The following is a 27,443-nucleotide window of genomic DNA, read 5'->3' on the forward strand; positions in this document are numbered from 1 at the left end:
GTCGGGGACCCCCCACCACCACCCCCCGGGGGGGGGGGGGGCCCACTCACGAAGTAGACGGCGCCGAAGCTGCCGTGGCCGATCTCGCGCAGGTCCACGAAGAGCTTCTCGGGGTCGTCCTTGAAGAAGAGCTCGGCCACCTCGGGGTCCTTGAGGCTGCCGGCCCGGGCGTTGGAGGGCATGGCGGCGGGGGCCCAGGCGTCCGGGCGCCCCGCCCGTCGCCTCCTGCGGCCGGGGAGGGGGCGGGGGGGGCAGCTGTAAGCGACGCTGCCCAACGAAGGGGGCCCAGGCGTCCGGGCTCCCTCCCATAGACCCCATGGTGGGGGGTGTGGGGGGCCCAGGCGTCCGGGCTCCCTCCCATAGACCCCATGGGGGGGGGTGTGGGGGGCCCAGGCGTCCGGGCTCCCTCCCATAGACCCCATGGGGGGGGGTGTGGGGGGCCCAGGCGTCCGGGCTCCCTCCCATAGACCCCATGGTGGGGGGTGTGGGGGGCCCAGGCGTCCGGGCTCCCTCCCATAGACCCCATGGGGGGGGGTGTGGGGGGCCCAGGCGTCCGGGCTCCCTCCCATAGACCCCATGGTGGGGGGTGTGGGGGGCCCAGGCGTCCGGGCTCCCTCCCATAGACCCCATGGTGGGGGGGTGTGGGGGGCCCAGGCGTCCGGGCTCCCTCCCATAGACCCCATGGGGGGGGGTGTGGGGGGCCCAGGCGTCCGGGCTCCCTCCCATAGACCCCATGGTGGGGGGTGTGGGGGGCCCAGGCGTCCGGGCTCCCTCCCATAGACCCCATGGTGGGGGGTGTGGGGGGCCCAGGCGTCCGGGCTCCCTCCCATAGACCCCATGGGGGGGGTGTGGGGGGCCCAGGCGTCCGGGCTCCCTCCCATAGACCCCATGGTGGGGGGTGTGGGGGGCCCAGGCGTCCGGGCTCCCTCCCATAGACCCCATGGTGGGGGGTGTGGGGGGCCCAGGCGTCCGGGCTCCTTCCCATAGACCCCATGGTGGGGGGTGTGGGGGGCCCAGGCGTCCAGGCTCCCTCCCATAGACCCCATGGTGGGGGGTGTGGGGGGCCCAGGCGTCCGGGCCCCATCGCGCCAGCCCCACTGGGGGGCCCAGGCGTCCAGGCCCCATCTTATAGACCCCGTAGGGTATCCAGCAGTCCAGGCCCCATCCCGCCAGCCCCACAGGGGGCCCAGGCGTCCGGGCCCCATCCCGCCAGCCCCACACCAGGCCCAGGCGTCCAGCCTCCACCTCGCCAGCCCCACGGGGGGCCCAGGCGTCCAGGCCCCACCCCACCAGCCCCACACCAGGCCCAGGCGTCCGGGCCCCATCCCATAGACCCCATAGGGGATCCAGCGGTCCGGGCCCCATCCCGCCAGCCCCACGGGGGGCCCAGGCATCCGGGCCCCATACTATAGACCCCACGGGGGGCCCAGGCGTCCGGGCCCCATCCCGCCAGCCCCACAGGGGGGGCCCAGGCATCCGGGCCCCATCCTATAGACCCCATAGGGGATCCAGCAGTCCGGGCTCCGTCCCGCCAGCCCCACTGGGGGGCCCAGGCGTCCGGGCCCCATCCTATAGACCCCATAGGGGATCCAGCAGTCCAGGCCCCATCCCGCCAGCCCCACGGGGGGGCCCAGGCGTCCCGGCCCCATCGCGCCAGCCCCACGGGGGGCCCAGGCGTCCGGGCCCCATCCCACCAGCCCCACGGGGGGCCCAGGCGTCCGGGCCCCTTTCCCCCCCCCCCCCCGTTTCCCTCCCCCAACCCGCCCCAGCTCTCACCGGCTCTCGGCGGCGCCTCGGCCCCGGCGGCTCCAGCTCCGGGGGGCGGCGGCGGCGCGGCCCCCCCCGCGGCCCCCCCCCTACGCGGGGGCCCGGCCCCGGGGGGGCTCCAGCCTCCCCCCAACGCCAGCCCCGGCGGCCGGCGGGCACCCGGGGGGGCCTCGCAGGGCCCTATAGGGTCCCGAGAGGGGCCGGCGGGAGGGGGGCAGCGAGCGCCTATAGCACCGAAGACCAGGAACGAATCGAGCACCTAAAACGCGACTATTAAAGCGCTAAAAATTAAAAAAAAACGCTAAAAATCAGCCCCCCCCCCCCAACACACTGCTACTCTATAGGGGGCCTATAGGGGCGGGGCTATACCGGGGGAGGCCCTATAGGGGCCGCGGGGAAGCAGCGGGGCCCCCCTGGGGCCTGGCAGGGGGCGCGGGGCCGGCGGCAGCCGGGGGGCCCGTGGGGGCTCGCGGCGCAACGGGGCCGGGGGGCCCCCACGGGCTCCATAGGGGTCTGCGCGGGGCCCCCGCGGGCTCCCCTATAGGCGCCGGGACCCCCTCCCCCCCCCCCGCCGCCGCCGCCTCCTTCCTCTCTCGCGGCTCCGCCGAAGCTCCTTAAAAAACCGCCGGGTTTGGGGTTTTTTTTTTTTTTTGGCTTTTTAGAGAAAAATTATTTCAAAAAGGGCGAAAAACGGCCGGTAACGGCGCCCGAGCGCGTCTATAGGGGCCTATAGGGGCCCCGCAGCGCCGCCGCGTCCCCGGGGAAAGGCGGGGGCGGCCGGGCGGGGGGCAGGGGGGTTGTCTAGGGGGTGCCGGGCTCGTCCCGCCGCGTGGGGGGGGGGTCCCCGCTCCGCCGCGGGCCCCCGGCGCCGCCGCCGCCTCCTCCGTCCCCGCCTCCCGCCGCTCCCCTCCGCCGCCCCGCATCCAAGATGGCGCCGGCGGCCGCCGCCGGACCGGAACCCGCGGCCCCAGCGCGCGCGCCGCGGCGCATGCGCCGCACGCGGGGAGAGGAGGCGGCGATCGGCCGCCGCGCATGCGCGCGCCCCGGCTCCCGGCCCGCCTCCTTCTTTTCCCATACGCTCCCGCCCGGCGGCGCGCGCAAGCGCAGTGGCGGCCGGTGAAGCCGCGGCGGTTGCCAGCGAGGGGGCGGTGCCGCCGGGCCCAATCAGCTGGCGTGCCGGTAGAGGAGGGGGGCGTGGCCAGGCGCTGCCCTAGCCGGCACAGAGCGGCGATTGGCTGGAGACCGGAGGGAAGGGAAGGTGGCGATTCGGAGGCGGGGCCGCGAGGCCGAAGCTGCTGCTGATTGGGCGGGAGGCGGTGCCGGCCACGCCCGCTGTTGCCGGGGCAGGATTGGCGCCGCGCATGCGCGCAGGGAGGAGCAGGGAGAGGAAGGCGGGAAAACGAGGCGGCGACCGTTAAACGGCCGTTTAAACGGCCCCTCAGCGGGCCAAGATGGCGGCGGGCCCGGGTTGACGTGCCCTCCCTGCCCCCGAGCCGCTGCCGGCGGCCGCAGAGCCCGTCGCCGTCCCGGCCGCCACAGGACGTCGAGGCGGCGCGAGGACCCGCCGGCCCCTGAGGTGACGCGGCCCCACAGAGTCGTGGCGAGACTGCGCGCGGCCCCCGAGACACGTGTTTATTGAGGGCAGGTACAGCGGGACACCCGGACAGCGAGGTCCCTCGGGCTGGCTGTAGGACTTCCATGACGCCTGGGTTCCCCTCAGGGCCACCCGGGCTCCTGGGTCTCTCAAGGGCCTCCTGGGCTCCTCTTGGTGGCACCTAGATGCCTGGATTCCTGTCAGGGCCACCCAGACTCCTGGGTCCCTCAAGGACCTCCTGGGCTCCTCTTGGTGTCACCCAGACTCCTGGGTTCGCATCAGGGCCACGCAGATGCCTGGGCTCCTCTTGGTGTCACCTGGATGCCTGAGTTCCCTTCAAGGCCACCCAGACACCTGGGCTTCTCTTGCTTTCATCCAGATGCCTGGGCTCCCCTCAAGGCCGCCTGGGCTCCTCTTGTTGTCACCTCGATGCCCGGATTCCCCTCAGGGCCACCCAGACGCCTAGGCTCCTCTTGCTGTCATCCGGATGCCTGGATTCCCCTCAGGGCCACCCAGACGCCTGGGCTCCTCTTGATGTCACCTAGATGCCCGGATTCCCCTCAGGGCCACCCAGACGCCTAGGCTCCTCTTGCTGTCATCCGGATGCCTGGATTCCCCTCAGGGCCACCCAGACGCCTGGGCTCCTCTTGATGTCACCTAGATGCCCGGATTCCCCTCAGGGCCACCCAGACGCCTGGGCTCCTCTTGATGTCACCTAGATGCCCGGATTCCCCTCAGGGCCACCCAGACGCCTGGGCTCCTCTTGCTGTCATCCGGATGCCTGGGTTGCCTTCAGGGCCACCCGGATGCCTGGGCTCCTCTTGCTGTCATCCGGATGCCTGGATTCCCCTCAGGGCCACCCAGACGCCTGGGCTCCTCTTGATGTCACCTAGATGCCCGGATTCCCCTCAGGGCCACCCAGACGCCTGGGCTCCTCTTGCTGTCATCCGGATGCCTGGGTTGCCTTCAGGGCCACCCGGATGCCTGGGCTCCTCTTGGTGTCACCTAGATGCCCGGATTTCCCTCAGAGCCACCCAGACGCCTGGGCTCCTCTTGCTGTCATCCGGATGCCTGGGTTGCCTTCAGGGCCACCCGGATGCCTGGGCTCCTCTTGGTGTCACCTAGATGCCTGGGTTGCCTTCAGGGCCACCCAGACGCCTGGGCTCCCCTCAAGGCCACCTGGACGCCTGGGTTCCTCTTGGTGTCACTCAGATGCTTGGATTCCCGTCAGGGCCACCCGGACGCCTGGGCTCCTCTTGGTGCCACCTAGATGCCTGGGGTCTTCTTAGGGCCACCCAGACCCTCACCTGAGTCCGTTGTGAGACCAGATGCTTGGGCTCCTCTGGGTGCCACCCGGACACCTGGGATCCTCCAGACCCCCTAGACGCCCGGGCTCCTCTTGGAGCCCCCGGACGCCTGGGCCCCTAGAGGTGCCCATGGGGCAGGGGCCGAAAGGCGAAGGCGGCAGCCAGGGCACCAAGGCCCAGCAGGACGGCGCCGGTGAGCAGCAGGCGGCGGGCGGCCAGGCCCCGCTCCTCCTGGGGGGGGGGGGGGGGGGGAGAGTGGGCTGAGCCCCACGGCGCCGCCCCACGGCGCCGCCCCCCTCATCCCCCTCCTCCCCGTACCGGGCTCAGCAGGGGCTCCAGCGCAGGCTCCGGGCGGTAATGGGGCTGGTAGCAGGCGCCGGCAGCATCATCAGCCCGGGGGTCTGGGGTGCAGCGGGGTGGGGCACTGTGGGGCAGAGCTGTGGGGCTCGGTGGGGGGCCTGACCCCCCTCAGTGTGGGGCAGGAGCTCAGGAGACCCCCCCCCAACTCCCCTGATGTGAAAGAGAGGCCCCCCCCAAACCCTCCCCATGGCGGACAACAGCTTGGGCCCCCCCGACCCCTCCAGTGTGGGGTAGAAACTCGGGGAGGGGGGTCCCAAGCCCTGCAGTATGGGGCAGGCATTCCCCCCACAGCCCCCCCGCTGCAGGGCTAGGAGCTTGGGGGGGGTCCCAAGCCTTGCGGTGTGGGGCAGGTGTTCCCCCCCCAGCCCCCCAGTGTGGGGTAGGAGCTTGGGGGGGGGTCCCAAGCCTTGCGGTGTGGGGCAGGCGTTCCCCCCCCAGCCCCCCAGTGTGGGGTAGGAGCTCGAGGGGCGTCCCAAGCCCTGCAGTGTGGGGCAGGCGTTCCCCCCCCAGCCCCCCGGTGTGGGGTAGGAGCTCGGGGGGGGGTCCGAAGTCCGAAGCCCTGCAGTGTGGGGCAAGCGTTCCCCCCCTCAGCCCCCCGGTGTGGGGTAGGAGCTGGGGGGCAGCAGCAGAGCCGTGGGTCACCCCCCCCCCGCTCACCTCGTGTGGGGCAGCAGCTCGGGGGGGGGCGGTGAGGCTGAGGCAGGTGGGGCCGGGCCCCACGACGTGGGCGATGGCGTGCAGCAGCCCCCCGGCGGGGGGCCCTGTGGGGCAGGAAGGTGGGGTGGGCGCCACTGGGGACCCCCGCGGGTGCCCTGGAGGGGGGGGGCGGGGCAGGGGGGCGGGGCCGTACTCACCCCCCAGCCCCAGGCTGGAGCCCGGCAGGGCCAGGTGGAGGCGGGTGCCGTTGGGGCGGGGCCCCGGCGGGAGGTCGAAGGTCAGCCCCGCCCACACGGCCAGGGCGGGGCCGGGGGGCGTGGCCTCAGAGCCGTTGGCCCCGCAGAAGGGGAAGCGGGCGAGGGCGGAGAGCAGCGCCCCCCAGGCCTGCGGGCGGTGCCCATGACGTCACCGCCCCCGTGGCGTGACGTCACTGCCCCCCTGCTGCGACGTCACGCCTCCCCAGGGTTCCTTCCCCGCCCTGCGACGCCACGCCCACGCGCTGCCCCGCCCACCTCCCCGTGATGCCCCGCCCCCTCGGCGTCACTCGTCTGTGACGTCACGCCCGCGCAGTGCCGCCCCCTCCTCCCCGTCACGTGACGGCGGCGGCCCCACCTGGGCGGCCTCGGGGTCGGGCAGGTCCCGCCGCGCCGCCACGTGGCGCCCGAGGGCGGCGAAGGCGGCGCCGAGCGCCAGGAGCGAGAGCGCCAGGGCGGCGGCGGCGGGGGCCGGGGGGCGCCGCGCCGGCCCCGCCCCCCGCGCCGCCCCCGCGCCGCGCGGCCCCGCCCCCCGCCGCGCCGGCCCCGGCCCCGCCGCCGGCCCCGCCGCGCCGCGCGCCGCCATCCTGCCGCGCCGCCGTAGCGCCGCCTCGCGCGCGCCGCCCCGCCCTGCCGCGCTGCCTCACGGGACCTGTAGTCCCGCCCCGCCACCATAGAGTGCCGCCGCCACCATAGAGAGCCGCCCCTCCCCTGCCCCCCCGCAGCCATAGAGTGCCGCCCGCCCGCCCGCCGCCTCTCTGGCCCGCGGGCGGCCCCGCTCGGCGGCGCCGCAGGCGGACACAGTGGCGGCCGTGCCGGGCTCTGCCGTTTATTGGGGGTCCCGAGCCGCGGCGGTAAAAACAGGACCGGGGGGAAGGAGGGGGGGGGGCCGGGAGCCGCCGTCGGGGGAGAGGGGGGGGGGGGCCGCGGGGTGCAGCCCTCCCCCCCGCAGCACGCCCCCGCCCGGGGGCGGCGCCCCAGCGTTAACCCTTCCCGTCCAGGGGGTCCGCGTAGACCGTCACCTTGCCGGGGGCTGCGGGGGGAAGAGGTGGGTGGGTGTTGGGGGGGAAAGGGCACCCAGGGCCACCCCCCACCCAGCGGGGTCCTGGCCTCAGGGTCCCCCCCCCAACTCTCCCTCCAGGCACCTGTCACCCCAGCCCCCCCCCGGATGTCCCCCATGTCCCCCTCCACCATCCCTCAGGTGCCCCCTAAACCCATCTGGATTCCACCATCTCCTTCAGTGTCCCCCCAAACCCATCCCTGGGCCCCCCCATCCCTCAGGTGCCCCCCAAACCCATGTGGATCCCCCCCATGTCCTTCAGGATCCCCCCAAAACCATCCCTGGGCCCCCAACAAGGGCCTCTCCATCGCTCAGGTGCCCCCCAAACCCGTCCAAATCCCCCCCAGGCCCCCTGTGTCCCTCAGCATCACCCTAAAATCATCCCTAAGCCCCCAGCAAGGGCCCCACCATCCCTTGGGTGCCCCCCAAACCCACCCAGATCCCACCCCGAGCCCCCACATCCCCCCCCAAACCATCCCTGGGCCCCAAACAAGGGTCCCCCCCCCCCAATCCCTCAGGCTCCCACCAGCTCACCTTGTCTGTGCACTTTCCATATATGATCCCAAGCTGCGGAGAGAAAACGGGGAGGGGTGTCAGGGAGCTCCCGTTGCCCCCTGAGCCACCCCCACAGCCAGGTCCTCCCCCAGCCCCACACCCCAGCGTTCCTCCAGTGCCAGCCCCCCAGACCTGGCACCCCCCCACCCCACCCCCAGCATTACCTTCCGTGTGGTAGCTGTGGGCAGCCTCCCAGTCGGGGGGGCTCATGCCCTCAGCGCCGGGCCCCACCGCCGCCGCTGCCGCCGCCGCCCCCCAGGCCCCAGCCTCAGCCCCCGGCCCCCCAGCGCCCGGCTCGTTGATGAACGAGAGCCCCCACTCGTTCTGGAAGATGGCGCCCAGGTGGGGCTGGGCCGGGCGCCCGGGGTCCGGCGGCAGCGGCGGCGAGGAGGAGGAGGACGAGGAGGATGAGGAGGAGGCGGTGGCCGCCGGCGGGCCGCCGTGGGGCAGGCCGGGGGCGGCCGTGCGGAGGGCCGAGGCGGGCACGGTGGGGGGCGGCAGCGGCGGCGGGCGCTCCAGGTTCTCCTTGAGCTTGCTGGCGTAGCTGATCTTGGGGATGGTGCGAGCCCGGCTGCTGTCCACGGGGAAGGCGGGCGGCGGGCGGAAGAGCAGCCAGGCCTCGGGCGGCGCCGCCGGCGCCCGCCGCTCCGGCGAGGGCGAGGAGGAGGAGGAGGAGGAGGAGGAAGAGGAGGAGGCGGAGGCGGGCGGGGGGCAGCCGCGGCGCGGGCCGGCCCAGCCGCCGCCGCCGCCGCGGGGGGCCGCCTCGGGGGGGCCGTGCCCGTTGGGGCTGGGCCCCCACTCCTTGGTGGGGCCGCCGGGGCGGAAGCTCTTGCGGTAGGAGGGGTGGAAGGGGCGGCCGTAGTGGTGGGGGCGGTGGGGGGGGGTCGCTGCCGCCGCCACAGCCGGGGCCCCCCGCGCCCCGGGGCCGCCCGGGGGGCTCGTCGCCGTCACCGCTGCCGCCGCCGTCACCGTCGTCGCCGCGGGGTCCTCGGCGGGCGCCGCTGCCGCGAAGCCGTTGGACTCCCACGAGCCTGCGGGGACGGGAGGGTTAGTGCCAATGCGGGGACCCCCCCCGTCACCCCCCCGTCACACCCCCCCTCCCCAGGGGGACCCACGATGGGGAGGGGACAAAGTGGGGACACCCTGACCTGTAAGGGAGGGGGCCGAGTGCGGTAGGGGCCCCATGGGGCTGCCCCTGACCCCCGAAGTGTGTGGGGGGGGGGCAGGGGCCCCGTGGGGCTGCCCCCGACCCCCGTAGCTGGGGGGGGGGGGGCAGAGAGGGGCACGGGCCCCGTGGGGCTGCCCCCGACCCCCGTAGCTGGGGGGGGGGGGGCAGAGAGGGGCACGGGCCCCGTGGGGCTGCCCCCAACCCCCGTACCGGGGGGGGAGGGGGGCAGAGCGGAGCAGGGGCCCCGTGGGGCTGCCCCTGACCCCCGTAGCTGGGGGGGGACAGAGCGGGGCACGGGCCCCGTGCGGCTGCCCCCGACCCCCGTACCGGGGGGGGGGGGCAGAGCGGGGCAGGGGCCCTGTGCGGCTGCCCCCGACCCCCGTAGTTGGGGGGGGCAGAGCGGGGCAGAGGCCCCGTGCGGCTGCCCCCGACCCCCGTAGTTGGGGGGGGCAGAGCGGGGCAGGGGCCCCGTGCGGCTGCCCCCGACCCCCGTAGTTGGGGGGGGCAGAGCGGGGCAGGGGCCCCGTGCGGCTGCCCCCGACCCCCGTAGTTGGGGGGGGGGGGCAGAGCGGGGCAGGGGCCCCGTGCGGCTGCCCCCGACCCCCGTAGTTGGGGGGGGCAGAGCGGGGCACGGGCCCCGTGCGGCTGCCCCCGACCCCCGTACCGGGGGGGCAGAGCGGGGCACGGGCCCCGTGCGGCTGCCCCCGACCCCCGGTGGGCAGAGGAGGGGCGATAGAGGCCACCCCGCCCCACAGCAGGGAAAGGCCCGAGTGGGGCAGCCCGGGCCGCGGCCAGGCGGGGTTGGGGGGGGGGGGCAGAGCGGGTTCCCCCCCTCCCCTCCCCTCCCCTCCCGTTCCCGGTATCCCGACGGAGCTGCGGGGTTGGGGGGGGGGGGGCGGCGCGGTGAAGCCACGCGGAGGGACGCGCCGGGGGCCCCCCGGGGCGGCGGGCGCCGGTACCTGCGGGCAGGCGGGCGGCGAGGCGCTGCAGCTGCCCCTCGAGCCGGCACTTCTCCTTGCGCAGCGGCGGCAGGAGCCGCGGCTGCGGCCCGCGCGTCTCCTCCATCGCCGCCGCCGCAGCCCCGTTAGCGCCGCTCGGGCCCCGCCGCCGCCGCTCGGGCCCCGCCACGTGACCCGCCCGCTCCTCGCCGCGCTCCCCACCGCCGCGTCATGTGACCGCCCGGCGCGGAGCCGCGGGGGGGGGGGGGGGGGGGACAGAGAGGGCGCGCTGCGCCACGTGACCCGCGCGCCGCCACGTGACCCGCGCGCCGGGCCAATGCGGGCGGCTCGGCGCCGCCGCGTCACCGCCCGCGTCACCGCCCCCGCCCTACCGCCGCGCTGAAGTTACTTTAACCCGGGCACCCAGCGGCCACGTGACGCCGCGGCGGCGCCTTCTCCACGTGACTCGGGGCGGGGGCGGGACCTCCACCCCGATTGGCCTGCGTGACACGGACGGGAAGGGGCGGGCTCGCTAAGCTCGCGGGCTGCGATTGGCCGCAGCCTGCGAGCTCTCCTGCCGTTGGGCGGCGCCACGAGCCCGCCTCCGGCGCCGCCCCGCCCCGCTCTGGTCTCCCTAGCAACCGCTTGGCGCCAAAACCCCGCTCCTCCGTCTCCTTGGCAACCGCCGGGCGCCATTCCCCCTCCCTCCCCCCGCGCTTCGGCCGCATCCTGACGGCCAGGGCGAGCCCCCCCCCGCCCCAACACCATTTTGGAAGGGGGGAAAAAATAGGAAAAACGGCCACAAGACGCAGCCCAGCGCCGGCCGCCTTTTCCTCACCGTCCCCGCAGCCACCCCGCACCGTCACCTCGAGCTCTTCAGCGGGCTGAGGGAGGGGGCGACGCCGCCGGGCCCGCACAGAGGAGGCGGCGGCGGGACGAGACGCCCCGCGGGCGCGGCGGCCCCTCAGGGCGTTTAAAACGGGGCGCGCGGGCGGAGCCCGTAACGGCCGCCCTCGCGGGCCGGGGCTGGGGGGGGGGGAAAGGGGCGCACTGCGCATGCGCCCCCGCACCTCGTTCCCCCCCCCCCCCAACGGCCCTTTTAACCTCCGCCAGGGGATGTGTGCAGCTGCGCATGCGCGGCGGCGGCGCGCATGCGCCGCCGAACTCCTCCCCCGCCGGACTCTTGCCGCAGCGTCTGTGCGCATGCGCCCCCGCGCGGGTCTGGAGGGGGGGAGGCTGCGGGTAAAGTGCGCGTGCGCGCTGCGCGGCCCCGTCTGCCCCGCCCCTCGCCGCGGCGGCGGCGCATGCGCGCTGGGTGGGGCGCCCTCCACGCGAGGGGAGGAGCTCTGGGGGCGGGGCTAGCGGGGGGGGCGGTACCAAATGTGTGGGGGCGGGGCTAGCGGGGGGCGAAAGGTGGCGGGGCGTGGTCAGAGTGAGGGGGCGTGGTCATGACGAGGGGCGGGGCCGGAGCACATGGGCTGGGCCAGGGCACTGGGGGCTGGTAGTGCATTGGGTATAGGCAGCTTCAAGGGCTGGGGCGTATTCAGGGGGCGGGGTTAAGCGAATGGGCGGGGCCAGAGCTCTGGGGGGCAACATATGGGGGGGTAGAGGTGGGGGCTGTATAGGAGGGCTGGGCCCACATAAGGCAGGGGCTGGTGGACCCGGTCGGAGGCAGGGATGGCGCCGATGTCTCCCACGTCCTCCTCGTGCAAGGCGGGGGGGACCTCTGGGTGGGCCAGCACCTTTCTGTGGGGTGGGATGGGACCTCTGGGTCTGCCAGTGCCTTGCAGTGAGGTGGGATGGGACCTCTGGGTGGGCCAGCACTTTCCTGTGAGGTGGGGTGGGACCCCTGGGTCTGCCAGTGCCTTGCAGTGAGGTGGGATGGGACCTCTGGGTGGGCCAGCACCTTCCTGTGAGGTGGGGTGGGACCTCTGGGTCTGCCAGTGCCTTGCAGTGAGGTGGGATGGGACCTCTGGGTGGGCCAGCACCTTTCTGTGGGGTGGGATGGGACCTCTGGGTCTGCCAGTGCCTTGCAGTGAGGTGGGATGGGACCTCTGGGTGGGCCAGCACCTTCCTGCGAGGTGGGATGGGACCTCTGGGTCTGCCAGTGCCTTGCAGTGAGGTGGGATGGGACCTAGAGGTGGGCCAGCAGCTTGCAGTGAGGTGGGATGGGACCTCTGGGTGGGCCAGCACCTTCCTGCGAGGTGGGATGGGATCTCTGGGTCTGCCAGTGCCTTGCAGTGAGGTGGGATGGGACCTCTGGGTGGGCCAGCACCTTTCTGTGGGGTGGGATGGGACCTCTGGGTCTGCCAGGGCCTTGCAGTGAGGTGGCATGGGACCTCCGGGTGGGCCAGCACCTTGTTGCAAGGTGGGATGGGGCCTCTGGGTGTGCCGCCCCCTTGCTATGAGGCGAGGTGGGACCTCGAGGTGGGGCCCCCCGCCTTGCTGCGCGGTCGTGGGGGACCTCCGGGCGTGCCCCCGCCGCGCCGCGGGGCGAGCCGCGACCCGCGCTGTGATACCGCCGCGCCGGCGCGTCCTTCCCCGGGGCAGGGCCACCGAGAAGACGACGACCAAGGTCCCCGGCGTCCCCCATCCCCGGGGTGGGGCATAAAAGGGCGTGTGGGGGTGGAGCCTGTGGCCCCCCAGCCGCTGGGGGGGGGCGGGGCGTGGTGCGTCCACGCCTCCGTGGCGTGGTGACCTCCAGGGTGACCACCTGAAGGTGGGGACCTTCAGGGTGCGGGTGGTGCCCCGTGGGCGGTGCTTCTGGCGAAGGGGGCGGGCTCTGCGGGAGGGGTGGGGCTCAGGGGAGGGCTTGGGAGAGGGGCGGGGCTTGGGGAGGGGGTGGGGCTTGTGGTTGCCCCCCATCTTCCAGGGTTTGGTGGGACCAGGCCCTGCCTGGGTGCGGCTACGGCAATGTGGCCGCCCCTCATCCCAGTGTGGGCTCCTCCATCCCAGTATGGGTCCCCTCATCCCAGTATGGGCTCCTCCATCCCAGTGTGGGCTCCTCCATCCCAGTACGGGTCCCCTCATCCCAGTGTGGGCTCCTCCATCCCAATATGGGCTTCTCCATCCCAGTACGGGTCCCCTCATCCCAGTGTGGGCTCCTCCATCCCAGTACGGGCTCCTCCATCCCAGTACGGGTCCCCTCATCCCAGTGTGGGCTCCTCCATCCCAGTATGGGTCCCCTCATCCCAGTATGGGCTCCTCCATCCCAATATGGGTCCCCTCATCCCAGTACGGGTCCCCTCATCCCAGTGTGGGCTCCTCCATCCCAGTACGGGTCCCCTCATCCCAGTGTGGGCTCCTCCATCCCAGTACGGGTCCCCTCATCCCAGTGTGGGCTCCTCCATCCCAGTATGGGCTCCTCCATCCCAGTATGGGTCCCCTCATCCCAGTATGGGCTCCTCCATCCCAGTATGGGCTCCTCCATGCCAGTATGGGTCCCCTCATCCCAGTGTGGGCTCCTCTATCCCAGTACGGGCTCCTCCATGCCAGTATGGGTCCCCTCATCCCAGTGTGGGCTCCTCTATCCCAGTACGGGCTCCTCCATCCCAGTATGGGTCCCCTCATCCCAGTATGGGCTCCTCCATCCCAATATGGGTCCCCTCATCCCAGTATGGGCTCCTCCATCCCAGTATGGGCTCCTCCATCCCAGTATGGGTCCCCTCATCCCAGTGTGGGCTCCTCTATCCCAGTACGGGCTCCTCCATGCCAGTATGGGTCCCCTCATCCCAGTGTGGGCTCCTCTATCCCAGTACGGGCTCCTCCATCCCAGTATGGGTCCCCTCATCCCAGTACGGGCTCCTCCATCCCAATATGGGTCCCCTCATCCCAGTATGGGCTCCTCCATCCCAGTACGGGCTCCTCCATCCCAGTATGGGTCCCCTCATCCCAGTGTGGGCTCCTCTATCCCAGTACGGGCTCCTCCATCCCAGTATGGGTCCCCTCATCCCAGTATGGGCTCCTCCATCCCAATATGGGTCCCCTCATCCCAGTATGGGCTCCTCCATCCCAGTATGGGCTCCTCCATCCCAATATGGGTCCCCTCATCCCAGTGTGGGCTCCTCTATCCCAGTACGGGCTCCTCCATGCCAGTATGGGTCCCCTCATCCCAGTGTGGGCTCCTCTATCCCAGTACGGGCTCCTCCATCCCAGTATGGGTCCCCTCATCCCAGTACGGGCTCCTCCATCCCAATATGGGTCCCCTCATCCCAGTATGGGCTCCTCCATCCCAGTACGGGCTCCTCCATCCCAGTATGGGTCCCCTCATCCCAGTGTGGGCTCCTCTATCCCAGTACGGGCTCCTCCATCCCAGTATGGGTCCCCTCATCCCAGTACGGGCTCCTCCATCCCAGTATGGGCTCCTCCATCCCAGTATGGGTCCCCTCATCCCAGTGTGGGCTCCTCCATCCCAGTACGGGCTCCTCCATCCCAGTACGGGTCCCCTCATCCCAGTGTGGGCTTCTCCATCCCAGTATGGGCTTCTCCATCCCAGTATGGGTCCCCTCATCCCAGTACCTGGGATGACTGGAAAACAGTACCCAGTTTTGCCTCCCAGTATGGTTGTTCTCTCCTAGTACAGTTGTTGCCTCCCAGTATGGTTGTTCCATCCCAGTACGGTTGCACCGTACCAGTACAGCTCCCTCAATCCCAGTGTGGCCCCAACATCCCAGTTCAGCCCCAGTATGGCCCTCTTCATCCCCATCACAGCCCCGCCATCCCAGTATAGCTCTTCCATCCCCAGTATGGTCCCAGTACAACTCCCCCATCCCAGTATGAGCGATTACGGCTCTCTAATTCCCAGTATGGCTCCAGTTCGGACCCCCCCAATCCCAGTATGGATACTCTGTTCCCAGTAAGGCTCCATTACACATTCAGTTCAACTCTTTTGTTCCCAGTATGGACCCCCATCCCAGTATGGGCCCCGCCCCACCCCCAGTATGGCCCCAGTATAGACCCACATCCCCAGTATGGACTGCCCATCCCAGTGTGGCCCCAGTACCACCCCTCATCCCCAGTATGGCCCCTGCATGACCCCCCGTATTCCCAGTATGGCCCATCCATCCCCAGTGTGGCCCCGGTATGATCTCCTCTATTCCCAGTATGGCCCCATTACACCCCCCATCCCCAATACAGACCCCTTCAATCCCAGTATACCCTCCCAATCCCCAGTACGGCTCCAGTATGGACCCTGCATCCACACTGCAGCCCCAGTATGGACCCCCCATCCCCAGTATGGTCCCAGTATGACCCCCCACATCCCCAGTATGGCCCCAGTCCACCCCTCATCTCCAGTATGGCCCCAGTATGCCCCCCCATCCCCGGTATGGCCCCAGTATGGCCCCCACATCCCAGTATGGCCCCAGTCCCCCCCCTTCATCTCCAGTATGGCCCTGATATGGACCCCCCCATCCCCAGTATGGCCCCAGTATGGCCCCCACATCCCAGTATGGCCCCAGTCCCCCCCCATCTCCAGTATGGACCCTCCCATCCCCAGTATGGCCCCCACATCCCAGTATGGCCCCAGTCCCCCCCCATCTCCAGTATGGCCCCAGTATGGACCCCCCCATCCCCAGTATGGCCCCAGTATGGCCCCCACATCCCAGTAAGGCCCCAGTCCCCCCCCATCTCCAGTATGGACCCTCCCATCCCCAGTATGGCCCCAGTATGGCCCCCACATCCCAGTAAGGCCCCAGTCCCCCCCCATCTCCAGTATGGACCCTCCCATCCCCAGTGTGGCCCCAGTATGGCCCCCACATCCCAGTATGGCCCCAGTCCCCCCCCATCTCCAGTATGGACCCTCCCGGCCCCAGTATGGCCCCAGTATGGCCCCCACATCCCAGGATGGCCCCAGTCCCCCCCCCTCATCTCCAGTATGGCCCTGATATGGACCCCCCCATCCCCAGTATGGCCCCAGTATGGCCCCCACATCCCAGTATGCCCCCCCCCGTGTCCATTAAACACCCTCCACCCGTGTGCTTCACCCCCTCCCCCGGGGGCCCAGGCGTCCGGGGAGCTCCAGTGGATCCCATGCCCCCCACCCCCACCCCGGAGGGCCCAGGCGTCCGGGGCCCTCCCCCCCCCACCCTTCTGTAGTTTATTTTTGCTCTTTCGGGGTTTTTTATTAATATTACTGGAATTAAATTGTTGCAATAAAGGAGGTGTCGGGGGGGGGGGGGGCCCAGGCGTCCGGGTGCCCCGGGGAGGGGGGGGGGAATCGGCAATTTGGGGCAAAGCAGGGGGGGCGGGGGCGGGGCCAGGAGAGGCTCCGCCCCCTCCTCACCCCGCCCCCTCCCTCTCCTCCCCCCCTCCCCCCACCCCAGGCCGCGCCGAGCCGCAGCGCAGCGGACAGACGGACGGACGGACGGACAGAGACCGGTACGAGCACCCCCCGCCCCTGGACCAGTATGGCCTCCCCCCCCGGCCAGTACAGGTCCTGCATCCCCAGTATGGCCCACCTCGATCCCCAGTACGGACCTGCCTTCCCAGTATGGCCTTCTGCATCCCAGTATGGTCCCCTGCATCCCAGTATGCCCCCTCTCTATCCCCAGTACGGACCTGCCATCCCAGTATGGCCCCCTGCATCCCAGTATGGCCCCTTCCACCCCAGTATGGCCCCCTGCATCCGAGTATGGCCCCCAGCATCCCAGTATGCCCCCTCTCTATCCCCAGTACGGACCTGCCATCCCAGTATGGCCCCCTGCATCCCAGTATGGCCCCTTCCACCCCAGTATGGCCCCCTGCATCCGAGTATGGCCCCAGCATCCCAGTATGCCCCCTCTCTATCCCCAGTATGGACCTGCCATCCCAGTATGTCCCCCCCATCCCAGTATGGCCCCTCCCACCCCAGTATGGCCCCCTGCATCCGAGTATGGCCCCCCAGCATCCCAGTATGCCCCCTCTCTATCCCCAGTATGGACCTGCCATCCCAGTATGCCCCCCCATCCCAGTATGGCACCTCCCACTCCAGTATGGCCCCCCTTGATGCCCAGTACATAGCTGCCATACCAGTATGGCCCCCTGCATCCCAATATGGGCTCCTCCACCCCAGTATGGTCCCCCCCCATCCCAGTATGGCCCCCTCCCTTCCCAGTTGGGCCCCCCATCCCAGTATGATTCCGCCCACACCAGTATGGCCCTTCTCCATCCCCAGTACAGACCTGCCATACCAGTATGGCCCCCCCCACCCCAGTATGGCGCCCCCACTCCAGCATAGCTCCCTCATCCAAATATGGCTCCTCCACCCCAGTATGGCCCCCACCCACCCCAGTATGGCCCCCTCTCACTCCAGTATGGCCCCCTCCCACTCCAGTATGCCCCCCCGGTTCCAGCATGCCCCCCCACTCCAGTATGGCCCCCCCATTGCAGCATGCCCCCCCATCCCAGTACGCCTCCTCCCTTCCCAGTATAGACCTGTCATTCCTGTAGGGCTCCTGCAATCCCAGTACACCCCCCTCCCCAGTCCCAGTATGGCTCCAGTATGGATCCCTCCCCCCAATTCCAGTAGTGCTGCTCCCAATCCCAGTATGGGCCCCCGCGATCCCACTACACTCTCTTGTAATCCCAGTATGGCTCCAGTATGGGTCCTCCACCCCCAGTATGCCCCCCCCCCAATCCCAGCAAGGCTCCTCCAATATCCCAGTACTGCCCCCCCAATCCCAGTACACCCCCCCAATCCCAGTACAGCCCCGGTATGACCCCCCCAATCCCATTACAGCCCCCCCCGGGGGGGGGGGGGGGGGCGAAGGATGTGAGGGGCCTCGGGAGGTTTTTGGGGGGGGGGGTCCCTGGTTGGGGGGGGGTCTGACCCTCCCCCCCCCCCCGGCCGTGCCCAGACGCAGCCGCTCGGGGGTCCCGCGACCATGGGGGGTCCCGCGACCCCCCCGGGGCTCGTCCTCCTCGTCCTCCTCCTCCTCGCCGCCCCCCCGCTGACAGGTACCGCTGGGGCGGGGGGGGTCATGGGGGGGGGTCTCAGGATGGGTTTGGGGGGGTCTAGGGGGTCCCATGGAGGGATCTTGAGGGGGTTGGGGGGATCTTGGGTGGGTCTGGGGGTCCCAGAAGGGCTGTGGGGGGGGGAGGTGAGGGGTCAAGGAGGGTTTTGGGGGGTCCTGGTGAGGTCTGGGGGGGTTCAGGGGTCCCAGGAGGGATTTGGGGGGAGGTGAGGGGTCAAGGAGGGGTTTTGGGGGGTCCTGGTGAGGTCTGGGGGGGTTCAGGGGTCCCAGCAGGGATTTGGAGGGCAGGTGAGGGGTCAAGGAGGGTTTTGGGGGGTCCTGGTGAGGTCTGGGGGAGTTCAGGGGTCCCAGGAGGGATTTGGGGGGAGGTGAGGGGTCAAGGAGGGGTTTTGGGGGGTCCTGGTGGGGTCTGGGGGGTTCAGGGGTCCCAGCAGGGATTTGGGGGGCAGGTGAGGGGTCAAGGAGGGTTTTGGGGGTCCTGTTGGGGTCTGGGGGGTTCAGGGGTCCCAGGAGGGATTTGGGGGGAGGTGAGGGGTCAAGGAGGGTTTTGGGGGGTCCTGGTGGGGTCTGGGGGGGTTCAGGGGTCCCAGGAGGGATTTGGGGGGAGGTGAGGGGTCAAGGAGGGGTTTTGGGGGGTCCTGGTGAGGTCTGGGGGGGTTCAGGGGTCCCAGGAGGGATTTGGGGGGCAGGTGAGGGGTCAAGGAGGGTTTTGGGGGGTCCTGGTGAGGTCTGGGGGGGTTCAGGGGTCCCAGCAGGGATTTGGAGGGCAGGTGAGGGGTCAAGGAGGGGTTTTGGGGGGTCCTGGTGAGGTCTGGGGGGGTTCAGGGGTCCCAGGAGGGATTTGGGGGGAGGTGAGGGGTCAAGGAGGGGTTTTGGGGGGGTCCTGGTGGGGTCTGGGGGGTTCAGGGGTCCCAGGAGGGATTTGGGGGGAGGTGAGGGGTCAAGGAGGGGTTTTGGGGGGGTCCTGGTGGGGTCTGGGGGGTTCAGGGGTCCCAGGAGGGATTTGGGGGGAGGTGAGGGGTCAAGGAGGGGTTTTGGGGGGGTCCTGGTGGGGTCTGGGGGGTTCAGGGGTCCCAGGAGGGATTTGGGGGGGCAGGTGAGGGGTCAAGGAGGGTTTTGGGGGGGTCCTGGTGAGGTCTGGGGGGGTTCAGGGGTCCCAGGAGGGATTTGGGGGGAGGTGAGGGGTCAAGGAGGGGTTTTGGGGGGGTCCTGGTGGGGTCTGGGGGGTTCAGGGGTCCCAGGAGGGATTTGGGGGGGCAGGTGAGGGGTCAAGGAGGGGTTTTGGGGGGGTCCTGGTGGGGTCTGGGGGGTTCAGGGGTCCCAGGAGGGATTTGGGGGGGCAGGTGAGGGGTCAAGGAGGGTTTTGGGGGGGTCCTGTTGGGGTCGGGGGGGTTCAGGGGTCCCAGGAGGGATTTGGGGGGCAGGTGAGGGGTCAAGGAGTGTTTTGGGGGGGTCCTGGTGAGGTCTGGGGGGGTTCAGGGGTCCCAGGAGGGATTTGGGGGGCAGGTGAGGGGTCAAGAAGGGTTTTGGGGGGTCCTGTTGGGGTCTGGGGGGTTCAGGGGTCCCAGAAGGGCTGTGGGGGGGAGGTGAGGGGTCAAGGAGGGTTTTGGGGGGTCCTGTTGGGGTCTGGGGGGTTCAGGGGTCCCAGAAGGGCTGTGGGGGGGAGGTGAGGGGTCAAGGAGGGTTTTGGGGGGTCCTGTTGGGGTCTGGGGGGTTCAGGGGTCCCAGGAGGGATTTGGGGGGCAGGTGAGGGGTCAAGGAGGGTTTTGGGGGGTCCTGGAGGGGTCTGGGGGGTTCAGGGGTCCCAGGAGGGATTTGGGGGGCAGGTGAGGGGTCAAGGAGGGGTTTTGGGGGGTCCTGGAGGGGTCAAGGGGGGCTCAGGGGTCCCAGGAGGGATTGGGGGGGGTTGGAGGATCTGAGGGGGTATGGAGGTTTTTTGGGGGGGTCCTGGGAGGGTCTGGTGGAGTCTGGGGGGGGCAAGGAGAGGATTGGGGGGTCTGTGGGGTTGGGGGGGGTCTGTGGGGTTGGAGAGGCCCCAGAAGTGTTTAGGGTGATCCTGCAGGAGCTTGGGGGGGGTCTTGGGGGACCCGGGGGGGTCAGGAGGGGTGTAAGAGGGTCCAGGAGGCCTCAGGAGGGGTTTTGGGGGGTCCTGGGGGTCCCAGGAGGGGGGGGTTGGGGGTCCTGGAGGGGTCTGAGGGGTGTGGGGATCTGAGGGAGGGTTTGGGGGGGATCCTAGGGGGGTTCTGGGGGTTCCAGGAGGAATTTGGGGGGATCTGGGGTGCCCTTAGGGTCCCAGAACGGGTCCTGGGGGCACAGGGGGGTATGAGGAGGGATTTTGGAGGGTCTGGGGGGGTCCTGAGGGTCCCAGGAGGGATTTGGGGAGTCTTAGGAGAGTCTGGAGGGATCCCAAGGGTCTGAGGAGGGGTTTGGGGGGGTCCTAGGGGGTCCAAGAGGGTCCTGGGGGTCCCAGGAATGGTTTTGGGGGGTCCTGGGGGGGACCTGGAGGGTCCTGGGGGGCCCAGGAGGGATTGGGGGAGTCTTAGGAGGGTCTGGAGGAATCCCAAGGGTCTGAGGAGGGGTTTGGGGGGGTCCTAGGGGGTCCAAGAGGGTCCTGGGGGTCCCAGGAATGGTTTTGGGGGGTCCTGGGGGGGACCTGGAGGGGTTATGGGAGGTCCTGCAGGGGACTTTGGGGGGATCCTGGGGGGTCTCTGGGGGGATTTTTGAGGGGTCTGGGGGGGCCTAGAGGAGTTTTGGGGAGTCCTGGGGGGTCCTGGGGGGCCCAGGAGCAGTTTGGGGGGGTCTTGGAGGGGACGTGGGGGTCCTGGGAGTCTCGGGAGGGATTTGGGGGGGTCCTGGGTGCTTGGGGGGGGGGGGGTCGGGGGGGGGATTCAGAGTATCCCCATAGCATCGGGGTCCTGGGGGGGTCGTGACCCCCACTGACCCCGCTGACCCCCCCCCAGGGCTGCCCCTGGCAGAGACCGACGCCCCCAGCCCCCCCCCGCCCCCCTCGGCCCCCTGGACCCCCCAGGACCTGCCCACCGCCCCCCCAGGGGAGCCTGGTGAGTGGGGCGGGGCTTGCGCGGGGGAGGGGGCGGGGCTTGCGTGGGGGGAGGGGCGGCGATTTGCATGGTGAGGGGTGGGGCTTGCACACGGAGGGGGCGGGGCTTGCACATGGAGGGGGTGGGGCTTTGCAGGGCGAGGGGCGGGGCTTGCACGGGGTGTGTGTGGGGGGGTCTCTCTCACGCCCCCCCCCCCCAGCAGAGTCCCCGACGGCCGCGGCCCCCCCAGCACCATCGCCGACGCCCCACCCGGCCCCGGACGCCGGGGCCCCCGGGACGGGGCCGCCCCCGTCGCCAACTGGGGCCCCCCCGGAGCTGCCCCCCGCCTCGGCGAGCCCCCCCGAGGGGGGTGAGGAGGAGGAGGAGGAGGAGGAGGGGGAAGAGGAGGAGGAAGAGGAGCAGAGTCCCCCCCCCAGCAGCCTTGTGGCCACCAGCCCCCCAGGGCCCGGTGAGGGCGGGGGGTCACCGGGGTCAGGGGACGCTGGGGGGCTCAGGGGGGGTCATGGGGTCACCAGGGTCAGGGGACATTGGGGGGAGTCATGGGGGGCAGCGGGGTCAGGGGACACTGGAGGGGGGCTCATGGGGGTCACCAGGGTCAGGGGACGCTCGGGGGTTCATGGCGGTCATGAGGTCACCGGGGTCAGGGGACACTGGGGGGTCATGGGGGTCACCGGGGTCAGGGGATGCTGGGGGGAGGGTCACGGGGTCACAGGATCAGGGGACGCTGGGGGGGTCATGGGGGTCACCGGGGTCAGCGGACACTGCGGGAGGGTCATGGGGGTCACAGGTCAAGGGACATTTGGGGGGGCCATCGGGGTCGTCGGGACCATGGGACATTAGGGGAGGTCATGGGGGTCGCTAGCATCAAGGGACATTGGGGGGGTCATGGGGGTCACCGGGGTCAGGGGACACTGCAGGAGGGTCATGGGGGTCACTAGGGTCGAGGGACATTGGGGGGTTCGTGGGGGTCACTGGGGTTGGGCGATGCTGGGGGAGGCCATGGGGGTCGCCGAGGTTGGGGGGCTTTGAGGAGGGGTCACCGGGGTCAGGGGACACTCGGGGGGGGTCACCGGGGTCAGGGGACACTCGGGGGGAGGGGGTGACACCCCCGGCATCCCACAGTGCCTTGCAACGCGACGCTGGCGGAGGCCGAGGGCTGGCTGGAGGCGCCGGCGGAGGCGCCGGGGGGGCCGGGGGGGCTCGACTGCACCTACCGCATCCAGGTGCCCCCGGGCGACGGCGTGGAGCTGCAGGTGGGGGGCGCGCGGGGGGCCGCCGGGGGGCTGGGGGACCGGGGCAGGGCTGGGGGGGGCCGTGGGGGGGGAGCTGAGGCAGGTTTGGGGGGGTCCCAGGGCAGATTTGGGGGCCCAGCGGCAGATTTGAGGGTCCTGGGGCCGGTTTGGGGGTCCCAGGGGCAGGTTTGGGGGTTTCAGGGGTGGGTCTGGGGTCCAAGGGGCAGATTTGAGGCTTCTGAGGCTGATTTGGGGGTCCCAGGGGCAGGTTTGGTGGTCCTGGGGCCGGTTCGAGGGCCCTGGGGCCAGTTTGGGGGTCCCAGGGGCAGGTTTGGGGGTTTCAGGGGTGGGTCTGGGGTCCAAGGGGCAGATTTGAGGCTCCTGAGGCTGATTTGGGGGTCCCAGGGGCAGGTTTGGTGGTCCTGGGGCCGGTTCGAGGGCCCTGGGGCCAGTTTGGGGGTCCCAGGGGCAGGTTTGGGGTTCCTTGGGGGGGGATCTGTGGGTCCTGGGGCAGATTTGAGGGTCCTGGGGCAGGTTTGGGGGTCCCTAGGGGCAGGTTTGGGGGTCCCTAGGGGTGGATCTGTGGGTCCTGGGGCAGATCTGAGGGTCCTGGGGCAGGTTTGAGGGTCCCAGGGGCAGGTTTGGGGGTCCCAGGGGTGGGTCTGTGGGTCCCGGGGCAGATTTGAGGGTCCTGGGGCAGGCTTGAGGGTCCTGGGGCAGGTTTGGGGGCCCCAGGAGCTGATTTGGGGGTCCCAGGGGTGGTTCTGTGGGTCCCGGGGCAGATTTGAGGGTCCTGGGGCCGGTTCGGGGGTCCCTTTGGGGCTCGGGGGTGACACGGTGCCCCCCACCCACCCACCCACCTCCCCGTCCCCGCAGGTGACGTGGCTGAACCTGTCGCGGGGGGAGGCGCTGACGGCCCACGGCCTGGGGGCCGCCGCCCCCCCCGGGCCCGACGAGGGCACCAGCCTGGGCCCCGGGCAGGTGCTGCGCAGCCCCGCCGACCGCCTGCTCGTCCGCTTCCGGAGCCCGCGGCCCGCCGCCCCCGGCGCCTTCCGCCTCCGCTACCGGGGTCAGCCCCCCCCCGCCCGCGCCCCATGCCCCTTTAACTGCCTGCAGGCTGCGCTGGCCCTTTAAGAGCGCCCCGCCACCCTTTTAGGGTGCGCTGGTGCTTTAAGAGTGCCCCTGTTCCCCTTTGGGGTGTGCTGGCCCTTTAAGAGCCACCCACTGCTCTTTGGGGCGCACTGGGACTTTAAGAGCGTCTCACTGCTGTTTGGGGTGCACTGTCCCTTTAAGAACCACCCACTGCCTTTCGGGACTGCATTGGCCCCTTAAGAGCTACCCACTGCTCTCTAGGGTGTGCTGGCCCTTTAAGAGCACCTCACCCCTGTTTAGGGTGCGCTGGCCCTTTAAGAGTGGTCCACCACCATTTTGGGGTGTGCTGGCCCTTAAAGAGCCTTCCCCCCCCCCCTTATTTCTTTCTACTGGAAGTGACTTGTCCTGCCCCTTTAAGAGCCCATTGCCGCTTTAAGAGCTATTGCCCTTTTAAGGGTCCAACCCTTCTTTAAGGACCCGTTGTTTCTTTAAGGGCTAATGCTCCTTTAAGAGTCAGTGGTACCTTTAAGAGCTCATTGCCCCTTTAAGAGTTTATTGCCCCTTTAAGAGCTTATTGCCACTTTAAGAGCCCGGTCATCCTTTAAAGGGTCATTGCCCTTTTAAAGACCTAATTCCCCTTTAAAGGCGTATTGCACCTTTTATGTGCTCTAAGGCATAACCAGCTACGCAGCTCCTTTAAGAGCTCGGGGGGGGGGGGGTGGAGAAGCGACCTCATTTCTCACCGCCCCTTTAAGACCTGAGCGACCGCCCCTTTAAGACAGGAGAGGAAGTCTTTTCCCCTTTAAGATGTGGTGGGCCCCACAACTCTTTAAAGGGGCAGCGCGTGCTCCACAACTCTTTAAAGGGGCAGCGTGTGCTCATCCCTTTAAAGGGGCGGTGGATGCTCATCCCCTTAAAGGGGCAGCGCATGCTCATCCCTTTAAAGGGGCGGTGCACGCTCATCCCTTTAAAGGGGCAGTGGGTGCTCATCCCTTTAAAGGGGCAGCGCGTGCTCATCCCTTTAAAGGGGCGGTGGATGCTCATCCCTTTAAAGGGGCAGCATGTGCTCATCCCTTTAAAGGGGCGGTGGATGCTCATCCCTTTAAAGGGGCAGCGCGTGCTCATCCCTTTAAAGGGGCAGCGCATGCTCATCCCTTTAAAGGGGCAGCACGTGCTCATCCCTTTAAAGGGGCGGTGCACGCTCATCCCTTTAAAGGGGCAGTGCGTGCTCATCCCTTTAAAGGAGCGGCGCATGCTCATCCCTTTAAAGGGGCGGCGCACACTCATCCCTTTAAAGGGGCCGAGCACGTGCTCATCCCTTTAAAGGGGCAATGCGTGCTCATCCCTTTAAAGGGGCAGCACGTGCTCATCCCTTTAAAGGGGCAGTGCGTGCTCATCCCTTTAAAGGGGCAGTGGGTGCTCATCCCTTTAAAGGGGCAGCACGTGCTCATCCCTTTAAAGGGGCAGCGCGTGCTCATCCCTTTAAAGGGGCAGTGGGTGCTCATCCCTTTAAAGGGGCAGCATGTGCTCATCCCTTTAAAGGGGCGGTGGATGCTCATCCCTTTAAAGGGGCAGCGCGTGCTCATCCCTTTAAAGGGGCAGCGCATGCTCATCCCTTTAAAGGGGCAGCACGTGCTCATCCCTTTAAAGGGGCGGTGCACGCTCATCCCTTTAAAGGGGCAGTGCACGCTCATCCCTTTAAAGGGGCAGCACGTGCTCATCCCTTTAAAGGAGCGGCGCATGCTCATCCCTTTAAAGGGGCGGCGCACACTCATCCCTTTAAAGGGGCCGAGCACGTGCTCATCCCTTTAAAGGGGCAATGCGTGCTCATCCCTTTAAAGGGGCAGCACGTGCTCATCCCTTTAAAGGGGCAGTGCGTGCTCATCCCTTTAAAGGGGCAATGCATGCTCATCCCTTTAAAGGGGCAGTGCGTGCTCATCCCTTTAAAGGGGCAGCACGTGCTCATCCCTTTAAAGGGACCGTGCACGTGCTCATCCCTTTAAAGGGGCGGCGCACGCTCATCCCTTTAAAGGGGCAGTACGTGCTCATCCCTTTAAAGGGGCAGCGCACGCTCATCCCTTTAAAGGGGCAGCACGTGCTCATCCCTTTAAAGGGGCAGTACGTGCTCATCCCTTTAAAGGGGCAGCGCGTGCTCATGCCTTTAAAGGGGCGGCGCACGCTCACCGTTTTGAGGCACCGTCCCTTTAAGGGTGGAGCTTTTCTTGCCCCCCCACCCCCCCACCGCGGGCAAGCGCGGAGCGGGACGACGCCCGCCCTCCGGACGGCTCTCGAGGCGCCGGCGTGCTCGTGTCTCGCCAGGCTTCGCGCTGCGCTGCGGGGCCCCGCGGCGCCCCGAGAACGGGGCGGTGGCGCTGAGCGGGCTGCGGCCCGGGGCCAGGGCCACGTTCCGCTGCGCCCCGGGCTTCCGCCTCCGCGGTCCCGCCGCCCTCGTCTGCCTCAACGGGAGCCGCCCCCGCTGGAGCGCCGCCCCCCCCGCCTGCCTCGGTCAGTGCCCCCCGCCCTCCCCCTCCTCCCGCGGCCGGGCGGGGCTTGCAAAGCGGGGGGAGGGGCTTGTGGGAGGAGGGGGCGGGGCTTGCAAAGCGGTGGGGCCGGGGGTGGGGGCGCCACAGGGGGACGGGGGGGGGAGAGGCGGGGCTTGTGCAGGGGGTGGGGCTTTGAGGGAGGGCGGGGCCTCGCGTGAGACTGGGCGGCGCTTGCACCTGGGGGGGGCGGGGCTCGCACAACAGTGTTGTGCCAAGTGGGCGGGGCTTGCACCAAAGGGGGCGGGGCTTGCACCGGGGGGGGGGAGCTTGCACACGGGGGTCACACCGGGGGCGGGGCTCGCACCGGGAGGCGGGGCTCGCACCGGGAGGCGGGGCTTGCACCGGGAGGCGGGGCCCTGCACCAGGGGGTGCACAGGGCGGCAGGGCTTGCACAAGAGGGTCGGGCCAGGGGGGAGGAGCTTGCACCTGGGGGCGTGGCTCGCCGGGGGCGTGGCCCTCGGGGGGGGCGTGGCTTGCCGCGGGGGGCATAGTCTGACAGTGGGTGCAGGGCACAGCAGCATGCGGGGGGGGCGGTGCACAACCCCACACTGGGGGGGCGTGGCTCTCCGCGCCGGGGGGCGTGGCCCCCGGGGGCGTGGCTTCGTGGGGGCGTGGCTCCCGGGGGCGTGGCCTGACAGCGGGTGCAGCACAGCGGCGGGGGGGGCGTGGCTCTCCGCGCTGGGGGCGTGGCTTCGTGGGGGCATGGCTCCCGGGGGGCGTGGCCTGACGGCGGGTGCGGCGTGCGGGGGGGCGGTGCGCAACGACACGCGGGGGGGCGTGGCTCTCCGCGCTGGGGGCGTGGCTCCCGGGGGGCGTGGCTTCGTGGGGGCGTGGCCTGACGGCGGGTGCGGCGCAGCGGCGTGCGGGGGGGCGGTGCGCAACGCCACGCGGGGGGGCGTGGCTCTCCGCGCTGGGGGCGTGGCTTCGTGGGGGCGTGGCTTCGTGGGGGCGTGGCCTGACGGCGGGTGCGGCGCAGCGGCGTGCGGGGGGGCGGTGCGCAACGCCACGCGGGGCCGCGTCGTGGCCCCCGAGGGCCCCCGGGGGGGCAACGTCACCTGCCGCTGGCTCCTGGAGGCCCCCCCGGGCCAGCGGCTGCACCTGCACTTCGAGCGCCTGGCGCTGGACGAGGACGCGGACCGGTGAGCGGCGCGGCGGGGGGCAGCGCGGGGGGCAGCGCGGGGGCTGCCTTGGGGCAGGACGGCGGGCAGGATGGGGGGCAGGTTGGGGGCTGCCTTGGGGCAGGACGGGGGGCAGGGCGGGGGGCAGGTTGGGGCTGCCTTGGGGCAGGACGGCGGGCAGGATGGGGGGCTGCATTGGGGCAGGACGGGGGGCAGGTTGGGGGCAGGTTGGGCTGCCTTGGGGCAGGATGGGGGGCAGGGCAGGGGCTGCCTTGGGGCAGGACGGGGGGCAGGGCGGGGCTGCATTGGGGCAGGACGGCGGGCAGGATGGGGGGCAGGTTGGGGGCTGCCTTGGGGCAGGACGGGGGGCAGGGCGGGGGGCAGGTTGGGGCTGCCTTGGGGCAGGATGGGGGGCAGGGCGGGGGCTGCCTTGGGGCAGGACGGGGGGCAGGGCGGGGGCTGCCTTGGGGCAGGACGGGGGGCAGGGCGGGGGCTGCATTGGGGCAGGATGGGGGGCAGCTTGGGGGCAGGTTGGGGGCTGCCTTGGGGCAGGACGGGGGGCAGGGCGGGGGCTGCCTTGGGGCAGCACGGCGGGCAGGATGTGGGGCAGGTTGGGGCTGCCTTGGGGCAGGACGGGGGCAGGATGGGGGCTGCATTGGGGCAGCACGGGGGGCAGGGCGGGGGCTGCCTTGGGGCAGGACGGGGGCAGGTTGGGGGGCAGGTTGGGGGCTGCCTTGGGGCAGGACGGGGGGCAGGGCGGGGGCTGCATTGAGGCAGGTTGGGGCAG

At 70.5% G+C, this 27,443-nt stretch overlaps 4 protein-coding genes across 4 annotated transcripts in view; 2 read left to right on the forward strand and 2 right to left on the reverse strand.

The window, feature by feature from the left end:
• The window catches only part of TAOK2 (TAO kinase 2), a 29,898-nt gene extending 27,209 nt beyond the window's left edge, over nucleotides 1-2,689 (reverse strand). Inside the window, exons 1-2 of the mRNA XM_062600903.1 lie at nucleotides 1,777-2,689; nucleotides 51-225 (exon numbers count right to left, since the gene is read on the reverse strand). Of these exons, the coding sequence (XP_062456887.1) occupies nucleotides 51-182 (132 nt within the window). The 5' untranslated portion in view covers nucleotides 183-225; nucleotides 1,777-2,689. The remainder of the gene's footprint in view (nucleotides 1-50; nucleotides 226-1,776) is intronic.
• Nucleotides 2,690-6,747: 4,058 nt separating this feature from the next.
• LOC134154191 (basic proline-rich protein-like) lies at nucleotides 6,748-9,928 on the reverse strand. Its single transcript, XM_062600906.1, has 4 exons — nucleotides 9,682-9,928; nucleotides 7,719-8,585; nucleotides 7,534-7,566; nucleotides 6,748-6,972 (listed from the first exon to the last, which is right to left on the reverse strand). The coding sequence occupies exons 1-4, from the start codon at nucleotides 9,785-9,787 to the stop codon at nucleotides 6,923-6,925; spliced, it is 1,056 nt and encodes a 351-aa protein (XP_062456890.1). The 5' UTR covers nucleotides 9,788-9,928; the 3' UTR covers nucleotides 6,748-6,922.
• A 2,645-nt stretch (nucleotides 9,929-12,573) lies between these two features.
• On the forward strand, nucleotides 12,574-14,910 carry LOC134154189 (uncharacterized). The gene is made up of 6 exons (XM_062600904.1): nucleotides 12,574-13,914; nucleotides 13,976-14,154; nucleotides 14,276-14,414; nucleotides 14,465-14,515; nucleotides 14,600-14,740; nucleotides 14,797-14,910. Exons 1-6 carry the CDS (start codon nucleotides 12,574-12,576, stop codon nucleotides 14,908-14,910), a joined length of 1,965 nt encoding a protein of 654 aa, XP_062456888.1.
• Nucleotides 14,911-15,985: 1,075 nt separating this feature from the next.
• On the forward strand, nucleotides 15,986-26,677 carry LOC134154190 (seizure 6-like protein 2; the record flags this gene model as incomplete). The annotated part of the gene is made up of 8 exons (XM_062600905.1): nucleotides 15,986-16,038; nucleotides 17,496-17,595; nucleotides 20,573-20,671; nucleotides 20,871-21,020; nucleotides 21,794-21,924; nucleotides 22,780-22,972; nucleotides 25,315-25,500; nucleotides 26,515-26,677. Coding segments are annotated over exons 2-8 (995 nt in total), but the record flags the coding sequence as incomplete, so codon positions are not given.
• Nucleotides 26,678-27,443: the final 766 nt, after the last annotated feature.

Source organism: Rhea pennata, unplaced genomic scaffold, assembly GCF_028389875.1.
Source record: "Rhea pennata isolate bPtePen1 unplaced genomic scaffold, bPtePen1.pri scaffold_151, whole genome shotgun sequence".
NCBI classification, from domain to species: domain Eukaryota; kingdom Metazoa; phylum Chordata; class Aves; order Rheiformes; family Rheidae; genus Rhea; species Rhea pennata.